Source organism: Rhinopithecus bieti, unplaced genomic scaffold (assembly GCF_001698545.2).
Source record: "Rhinopithecus bieti isolate Rb0 unplaced genomic scaffold, ASM169854v2 scaffold_11252, whole genome shotgun sequence".
Classification (NCBI taxonomy): Eukaryota; Metazoa; Chordata; class Mammalia; order Primates; family Cercopithecidae; genus Rhinopithecus; species Rhinopithecus bieti.
In genome coordinates, this window is record NW_016806895.1 from 113,675 (window position 1) to 124,111 (window position 10,437).

Consider the following 10,437-nt stretch of genomic DNA (forward strand, 5'->3'; position numbering starts at 1 on the left):
TATTTTCTTATTTCCCTTGTGATTTCCTCTTTGACTCACTGGTTATTTAAAAATGTGTTCAATTTCTACATACTTGTAAATTTCCCAGATTTCTTTCTTTCTTTCTTTCTTTCTTTTTTTTTTTTTAGATGGAGTCTCGCTCTGTCTCCTAGGCTGGAGTGCAGTGGCGCAATCTCGGCTCACTGAAACCTCCACCTCCTGGGTTCAAGTGATTCTCCTACCTCAGCCTCACAGGTAGCTGGGATTACAGGCATGTGTCACCACACCCAGCTAATTTTTGTATTTTTAGTAGAGATGGGGTTTTGCCATGTTGGCCAGGCTGGTCTCGAACTGCTGACCTCAGGTGATCCACCCACCTAGGCTCCCAAATTGTTGGGATTATAGGCATGAGCCACCGCACCTGGTCCCAAATTTCTTTCTGTTATTGATTTTTAATTTCCTTCCATTATGGTCAGAAAAAATACACTGTAAGGTTTCAATCTTTTTAAATTTTGTGAGACCTATTTTGTGGCCTAATGTATATGGTATATCCTCATGTTCACTTGAAAAAAATGTGTATTCTGCTGGTATCAGACACAGTGTTCCTATATGGCTGTTAGGTCTAGTTGGTTTATAGTGTTGTTCAGGTCTTCTATTGAAGGGGTCCCCAAGCCACAGGCCAAGGACCGATACCAGTCCATGACTTGTTAGGAACTGGTCTGCACAGTGGGAGGTGAGCACAGTGGGCAAGCAAGCATTACTGCTGAGCTCTACCTCCTCTCAGATCAGCGACAACATTAGATTCTCATAGGAGTGTGAATGCAAGGGATCTAGGAACTAATCCCTGATGATCTGAGGTGAAACAGTTTTATCCAAACCATCCCCACCGACCCTGTCTGTGGAAAAATTGTCTTTCATGAAAACAGTACTTGGTGCCCAAAACATTGAGGACTGCTGTTCTCTTGTACTTGTTGATCTAACTAGTTATTCTAACTGTTATTAAAAGTGGAATATTGCAGTATCCAACTCTTATTTTGAAGTTTTCTCTCTTCATTATTATCAGTTTTTGCTTTATGTATTTTTTAAATAATTGTTATGTCTTCTTGATGAACTGACCTTTTTATCATTATGTAATGTCTTTTTTGTCTAACAGTTTTGGTTTTAAAGTTGATTTTGTTTGATATTACTTTAGCTTCTCTAGCTCTCTTTTGGCTACAGCTCCCATAGAATATCTTTTTCCATTCCTTCACCTTCAACTTATTTGTGTCTTTGGATCTAATTTGAATCTCTTGTAGATATCATAGACAATCATACTCCACTTAACAACAGAGATATGTTCTGAGAAATGTATTGTTCAGTGATTTTGTTTTTATGCAAATAGTGAATATAATTACACAAACCTAGATGGTATAACCTAATACATACCTAGGCCAAATGGTATAACCTGTTGTTCCTAGTCCTAGGCTGCAAAACTGTATAGCATGTTACTGTAATGAATACCATAAACGATGTAGCATAATGGTAAGTATTTGTGTTTCGAAACATATCTAAACATAGAAAAGGTACAGGAAAAATATAGTATTATAATATTATAGGACCACTGTTGTATATGTCATCTGTTGTCTATCAAATTGTCATTATGCAATGCATGATTCCAGTTGGATTATAGTATTTTTTAATTCATTCTGCCAGTTTCCATCTTTGATTTGGATAGTTTATGTATATTTAATGCAATTACTATAAAGAAGGATTTCTTCCATTTTGCTATTTTTATATATATTATATCATTTTTGTTTTTTGTCTTCTCTATTACTTCCTTTTTTTCTGTATAGATATTTTCTGGTGTACCATTTTGACTCTCCTTGAGACATTTACTATTATTTAGTTATTGTGCTAGTGTTTTCCCAGGGAATTACAATTATCATCTTAGCTCATAACAATCTAGTTTGAATTAATACCAACTTAGTTTCAATATTATACAACAGCTTAATACCTTGTCCCCTACTTATGTTATTGTCATAAATTATCAATTAATATATTGTATGCCCATCAACATAGATCTATAGTTATTGCTTAATGTAGTTTTTAAAAATTATATGGGGCAGAAAAGAGGATTCACAAACAAAAATATACATAAGATACTGACCTTTGTGTTTACCTATGTAGAGTTCTGTACTTCTTCATGTCAATTACAATTACTGTCTAGTTTCTTTTTATTTCAGCCTGAAGGCCTCCCTTTAGAAATATTTTGTAGGGCGGATTTATGAGCAATGAACTCACTCAGTTTTGTTTATGTGGGAATATTATAATTTTCTTTGTTTTGAAATTTAGTTTTATCAGATATAGAATTCTTGGTTGACAGATTTTTTCATCTTTCAACATTTTGATCATATCATTCCACTGCTTTCTGACTGTCATGGTTTCTCTTGAGAAATCAGCTGTTGGCCAGGTGCGGTGGCTCAAGCCTGTAATCCCAGCACTTTGGGAGGCCAAGACGGGCGGATCACGAGGTCAGGAGATCGAGACCATCCTGGCTAACACGGTGAAACCCCGTCTCTACTAATAAAAAAAAAAAATTAGCCGGGCGAGGTGGCCGCCTGTAGTCCCAGCTACTCAGGAGGCTGAGGCAGGAGAATGACGTAAACCCGGGAGGCGGAGCTTGCAGTGAGCTGAGATCCGGCCACTGCACTCCAGCCTGGGCGACAGAGCGAGACTCCGTCTCAAAAAAAAAATCAGCTGTAAATCTTACTGAGGATCAGAATTCTCTCTTCGTCTTTGTCACTTTCAACAGTTTGATTATAATGTATCTTGGTGTCAGTCTTTTTTAGTTTATCTAGATTGGGATTGTTGAATTTCTTGTGTGCATTCTTGTCTTCCATCAAATTTGGAAAGTTTTAGGCATTGTTTCCTCAAATAATCTCTTTGCTTCTTTCTCCCTTTCCTTCTGGGACCATCATTAATCATATCTCAGTACGCTTGATGGTATTCCACAGGTTGCTTAAGCCATGTTGTTATTTTTCTTTATTTAATCCGTGTTGTTATTTTCCTTTATTTTTTTTTCTTTCTGATCCTCAGACTAGATCATGTTAATCACCTTATTTTCAGCTCAAATCTGCTGTTGAGTCCCACTAGTGAATTTTTCATTTCTGTTGTAATTTTCAGTGTTAGAATTTGTATTTGGTTTCTTTTTATGATATTCGTCTTTTTATTGAGATTCCCTGTTGGTGAGGCATCATTCTTGTGCTTGCCTTTAGTTCTTTGTTTATAGTTTCCTTTAGCTCTTTGAGCTAAACTTTATTAAAATAATTAATTTAAAATCTTTGTCTAGTCAGCTCAGTGTCTGAACTTTCTCAGAGACAGTTTCTGTTTCTTTGTTTTTTCTTTTCTTTTTTCTCCTTTGTACAGGTTACACTTTCTTATCTCTTTGCATACTTCATAATTTTTTGTTGAAAACTTGACATTTAAATATTATAAATAGCAACTCTGGAAATTAGATTCTCCCCTCTCCCTGGGGCTTTTTGTTGCTGCTTGTTCAGCAGTAGTAGTTATTTGTTTGTTTAGTTCGTTTTTTGAAATACTTTTTTCTAGCTTTTGTTTCTTTGTTGTGCATAACCTCTGAAGTTTCTATTGTTTGCTTAGTGGTCAGCTAGCTATTTGACAGGTATTTCCTTAAATGCCTGGAACCAAAATATGAATAATAATAATAAAAACAAAACAAAAAAATCAGAGAAAATCTACCAGTTTTTGCAGATGAGCTCTTTGTATATATTAGGTCACACTTCAACACTCAGCCACGCAATTTACAACTTTTCATTAGCTTTCACTTCCTGCTTGTATAGAGCCTCAAGTTTATCCGCAAGTGAGAGAATAGAACCTTCTCAGGTCTTTTCTGAGGATATGTCCAGCCCTGGACATAAACCTGACCTTTTAGAGTCCAAAGGATACGTGGGAGCTTTTCAGAGTCCTTATGCCTTAAAGTACCTCATTCCATAGCCCTCACTCCCAGGTTTTTCACTTTATCTATTTTTTGTCCTGTTTTTCCATGCCCAGATGACAGTGGCTAATACATTTGCCTTTAAATATTTGAACAGACACTCCCCAAGGAATAGCTGCCTCAACCCTGGGAGTATTCTGAGTTAAGTGAAATAAAGGCAAGCCCTTTGAGTGTGTCCTTCAATAAGCCATAAGATATTTCAAAACAAAAAAACCACAGTTCTTTCAGAATAAGGTTTGTTTTCCCTCTGGTACTACAGACCTGTATTGGAAATGTGGACTGTTATCTGCAGGGCCACCTTTTTTGTCTATTTTTCTTGATTAACCTTTCACCTGGTTGTAAACATTTTATTCATTTTCAGAGTTCTGCTAAAGTTCATTCTGGCTGTTTTTGTCAATTTATTTTCTGCTTTAGTAGAGTGATGGAATTTTGGATTTCTCTATTCTGCTATTTTCACTGATGTCACTCAGGAAGGATTCCTTTTAAGACACAAAAACCACTAAACATAAAGGAAAATATTGATATATTTAGCAACATTAAAATTAAAAGATTTCATTCATCAATAGACATGATAAAGTAAAGTAAAAGACAAGCTACAGAGTAGGAATAGATATTCACACTATATACAACTGATAAAAGACTAGTTATCCAGAATAAATACTAAAATCTAACAATTTAGTTAGAAAGGAGCAACCAAATAAGGGGAAAAAATGGGCAAAGATTTGAATGGGGACTTCACAAGAGAGAAAAGCTAAATGACTGATAAATGTATGAAAAGGTGCTCACTCTCACTAAGAATCAGAGAAAGGGAAGATAAAACCATAATGCAATATTGTTACACTCCCACCAAATTTTTTAAAATGAATAATACCAACAATGCTGGGTAGAAGAACTGAGTTGTAGAATAAGAGAAACTGTTCTTTGTGGACAGATGTATGGATTGGCTTAACCAACTTAGAAATTTCTTAAAGCAGGTATTCATACCCTATAGCCAACCATTCTATCCCTGAATGTGCATGTGTATATACATATCTCCCAGAAATTTACTCACATGGGTATCATAACACCCATGGGTTCATAGTGGCATTTTTCGTAATGTCCTCAAAATGAAAACAATACAATTGTCTATGGACAGAGTAATCTATGTTCACTGACTCCTTCTCCTTACCTCCAGTTTTTTTCTTGACCCCTTGTAATCAGGTTCTATCTTCATCAAATAATGAAATTTTCTCTCAGATAACTAATTACTACCATCGTGTTCTTCATTGTCTAATTCTTGCCCGTTTTTCTAGTATCTGTCTTGACATATTCTTCTTATATGTTCTTCATCTTTAGGATCTCATTTATTTCTGTAACTTCAACAACTGTATATCTGCAATAATTTCTAAGTCAGTATCTCCAGCATAGGCAGTTTTTTTTTTAACATTGGGGCGAAGATTTGTTCCAGACTATGTAATGAAATTGTAAATTTATGTTTACTGATACTAACTGGATCCACAATGGTAATTGAAAATTTTGCTTTGTCCTTCATTTTCATTCATCAGTGCATTTTTTGAGAATTTTACTGCTCTCCTAAAGTTATCTTTACCACTTTTACTTCCCCTTATTCTCATCAATAAGGCCTCTCCTGCAAGTACCAAAAAAAATAGTAGTAATAAATGTCTGTCTCTTTTACCCACAATTTACTTTGCTTTATCATGCCTACTCAATTCCTCAATTTGTATCTATTCTTTTTAACTTTACTGGTAATTTCTTTAATAACTGGATGTAATGGCTTCTTTTCAGCTCTCTCTCTCTATTCCTATTTTCTCCCATATTTGTTTTTTTTTTTAATCTTGCAACTTTCTTCTTTTTTTCATTCCCTTGATACTCACCCATCTCGACTTGCCTCTTTTTTCTCGAATAGTTTCTTATGATAGGAACACCAAATAATTTATCTTCCGAACTAGAATGCTTTTGAAAATGAATGCTGTTTAATAATTAAGCCAGCATAATAGGTATAAACCCAGATTGTTCAAGGAAAAATCAGATGTATGGTTACCCTATACATCTTTGTCTTAGAGATCTTACCTTCCTTCAGTTTGTTTTCTTAACTCTTAATATGAATGTTACCTCAAATTTTCAACCATTGTCTTTTGTTATTTCACATATTCTCTGCAGGTGATCTGACACATTTGAATGACTCAAATTACTACCTCCATTGATAATTCCCAAATTACATGTCCTTTTTCCTGACTTCCAGACCCATATACCTCATCAAATAGCTCCAGACTAGTAGCCCAAAAGTACCTAGCCACAAAATCTAAACTTATCTTCTCCCTCAAATACCCTGATTTTAAATTTACATTGAGGCATATATACACACAGAGATATGTAGTGTATATATGCAGTTATGTGTATAAGTCTGGAGATATGTATCACACACAGAGAGACATTATTTTTGCAGTTGCTTCATTAGATACTAGACATACAATAGTAGCAAAACACAGTTCCATCATGACAGTGCTTTGTAATTTGGGAGATAGACATTGATCAAAGTATGACACACATAAATGTTGTGATACTTTCTATAAGTATGGTCATTGCTGTGAAGGAGAGGGATGTGATGTCATGTAAGGTATAATATGGATATTTTACCTTCTTTTAAATACATGGCCTTTTTAATTAGATAAGTGGCAACAAATAGCTCTTCAAAATTAGACTTTCTTTATTTTTTGGAAATATTTGTCACAATTCACTACTCAAATACGTTAGCAAATGGAGTCGTCTTGCTTCTCAAAATTCCTACTACTTATGGCTATATTGTTTATAAACCACATAAAATTTCAAACACTGAAATGGTAGCAGTATCTTTGGAATTAAGGATGTTGGTATAGAAACTAAATAAAGGAGATTCTATAGAAATAGCATTAGTTTTGTGAGACAGAAATGATGCATAATATTAGGAATACCTTTTAGTCACGAAGTCTGGCTGTTTCTCTCTTCTTTTCACATAGTAAGTGATATTTGTTGATTAAATGTTAATTGCTTGTTTTTTATCATATGTTTCAAGTCTTGTGCACAAAATCTGAAAGTCCTCATGTTCCCATTCTTAGAACACTTATGCCCATTACTGGTAGCCCAGAACATGAACTAAATTATGCAAATCCTAGAGTAATAAATTTATAATCAACATATATTAATAATGTTAAAAATAATCTACAGTAGGCCGGGCGCGGTGGCTCAAGCCTGTAATCCCAGCACTTTGGGAGGCCGAGGCGGGCGGATCACGAGGTCAGGAGATCGAGACCATCCTGGCTAACATGGTGAAACCCCGTCTCTACTAAAAAATACAAAAAACTAGCCGGGCGAGGTGGCGGGCGCCTGTAGTCCCAGCTACTCGGGAGGCTGAGACAGGAGAATGGCGTAAACCCGGGAGGCGGAGCTTGCAGTGAGCTGAGATCTGGCCACTGCACTCCAGCCTGGGCGACAGAGCGCCAGACTCTGTCTCAAAAAAATAATAATAATAATAATAATCTACAGTATTAGTCTTTATGTTTGTATATTTTTAGAATAGTGACAATTACATCAGTCTTTACTATGATGATAGGTATAATAATAACAGTAAAATAACCAACACTTATTAAATATTTACCACTTGAAAGTGCTAAATAATTTACACACATTATTTTACTTAACCCCTGCAGGATTCCAGTGAGGCAGATTCTATTGTTATCCTCAATTTTCAGATAAAGGAAGTGGCAATTCAAAAGGTATATCCATCAGGCTCCTAGCAGAAGTCAGATAGCATGCTTAAATAGGTAATTGAGGAGAGTTCAATAAGAACCTATAGAATGTACAAAGGTTTGAAAAGAATTTAGGGAAAAGTGCAAGACATCATGGAATGCCTGGGACTAGTAACAGTGGGAACCATTAATGCTCCTACCTAGTGGGGCAAAGGGAAGGAGTGCTATTAGAATCTAGAAAAAGAGCTGTAAGCAAGAAGGGCAGTCTGACACAAGCTGTGATCTTGAGTTGAGTGACACAGCCAACCTATGATGACCTGGTGGGGAGGGAGCTAGGAGAATAAATGCCAGACCTTACCCTATCCCAACTCACAGTCTTCTGCCAGTACCTTCCACTGACTGAACTCAACTGGAAGCCAGGGCAGAAAATAATTTGTTGATGGTGTCCATACAGGTCAGCTTAGAGCAGAGAGAGTGAAAATGGTTGGAGACTGATCTGAAAAGGAAATGGAAAATATCTAGGAATTAAATAGCTTGCTCAATATTTCAAACTATTAAATGGCATAGCAAGTATATGAATGACAAATCCTTTATTCCTAACCACAATACTATACTGCCTCTCATATTAAAATGTTTTAGGAAATGGTACTTGCCAGGGAAAATACTTTAAATCTGAAAGTTTCTATTCTATCTCAAGTTGTTGGATGCATTTATACCTAACAGTAAGTGACACCAAATATGTCAGAGCTGAGCAGCAAAGAATGCTAAAAAAATGTCAGAGCTGAGCAGCAAAGAATGCTTAAAAAAAAAAAAAAAAAAAAAAAAAAAAAAAAAAAAAAGGGGGGGGGGGATCTTGATTCTACATGCTATTGGCATTTTCAGAATATTAAACCATAGTTGTTCCCCTTGTTCAGATTCCAGACTCCATCATTTCTCGTGGTGTTCAGGTGCTCCCACGAGACACAGCCTCCCTCAGCACTACTCCTTCAGAATCGCCTCGTGCTCAGGCTACATCTCGCCTCTCTACAGCTTCGTGCCCAACACCAAAAGTAAGTACAGTTGCTTCACACCTTACACCTACTCTTCTATAGTAATCTGGGAAAACTAACCAGTATTTCCTTCTGCTTGTCAAGGTTGGATTGCATGCAAGTTTACACTATGAAAATGAAAAGTGTGAGATAGTTCCCACCCACTGTGTCACAAATTGTCATATTAGGCCAATAGTAGGACAATACAGATTTCATTCAAAATGTCTTACTCCTACATCATAGCTAAGGGTATTGCTTTCTGTAGCTCCTGTTTCTTTGTTGTAGATTTGTTATTTTTTAGTATACTTATCATTATAGATGTAAATTTATTTGTTTATGCTGAGGATGAATGTACTTTTGGCCAGTAAACAGCAAGATTAACAAAATTGTGTCACCAAAGGGATTTCTTTAAACTTGTCCAGGCTGGGATAGCTCCCTGCTCTAGTATCATTCCAAATTTTTTCAAACATATTCATCTTGGAATGTTGCTGCCTAATATTTGCAAACAAATCTAAATTTATTAGAAAGAAAGTTTTAATGCCAACCTTTGGGAGAGGGAAGAAGTTTCTTAGTCTTTTTTTTTATATAATCTGTCACTGAGTTGTATAGGGTGGGGAAAGGATGAGACACTTCTATGCTGCTCACATCTTTGTGTATATGATAAATTAACTAGCAGACATTATTACTGCTGTGACTACTTTCTCCTGGAATGCTCCTTTCCTGATTAAGTTAGTCATTTGTGCTTTCAAGTTCTCTATGTGATGGATGCAATATTGGTACCAAAGATTAACAGTAACATTCCTTATTATTTAATAAGACATGATGTTAGACACTAAATTTGTTCTAGGATGCTGACAGTTAATTTTCAAATTATAGTTTTTTTCTCTGTCATCAAATTTAAGGACCATATAGCTGTCTTCCTCAATTCCATCTTTTCTATCAGTTTTGTGAATGTTATAATTTAATTTGACTAGAAGGGATCTCAGTTTCTGATGTGAATAGTGCAATTTGTTTTACATTACATGTTACAATCTTCTCAGCAATGTTTCCAGTGTTACCATTGTATATCATTATTTTAGATATATGTCAAAATAACTGATACTAATTTTATCATTTAAAAAACTGAGGTCCTAAATCTTCAATAAAGATTAAACTGTAAGAACATTGTAGACATTAAATGTGTGCCAATGCCATTTGGGTGCTAGTAAGCTACATTTTCAAATGAATTAAAGGAAGGAATTCTTAAAACCTGAATTAGATGGAAAAAATCTCGTCTATGTCTTTTATATTATTAAAACAAAGTAACTTACAGCTTGACTGCATTAAAATCCAGTTGTACCAGCTAAACTCACTTGTAAAGTCTGGAAAATATTTAAAACTAAAAGTTAAGTTCACTTTAAGATGTTTTGTTCACTGAATACTAAGACCTAAAAGCTGGAAATACAGAAGTATTCAAGGTATAATCTCTTTTTTCCTTAATAATATGCTGAAATCATAAATATTTTTTGAAAATATTTTATGCTAAATTTAATTATACATAGTTCTTGAGTATTTTTAAAACTTTGCAATTATATTTTAGTTACAAAGAGGATAGTAAATAAAATTTGAAAAATCACTTGGTACTTCCAAATTCACCAAAGTAAAATTCTGAAAAATAATAATATTAATATTCATTAAATTAATTTGCTTATTGCAGAACTTTAGGAGAGCA

At 35.0% G+C, this 10,437-nt stretch overlaps 1 protein-coding gene across 1 annotated transcript in view; it reads left to right on the forward strand.

Moving 5' to 3' along the window:
* GPHN (gephyrin) overlaps positions 1-10,437 on the forward strand; it is a 298,334-nt gene that overhangs the window by 48,140 nt on the left and 239,757 nt on the right. The window contains 1 exon segment of the mRNA XM_017878642.1: positions 8,613-8,747. Coding sequence (XP_017734131.1) covers positions 8,613-8,747 — 135 coding nt within the window.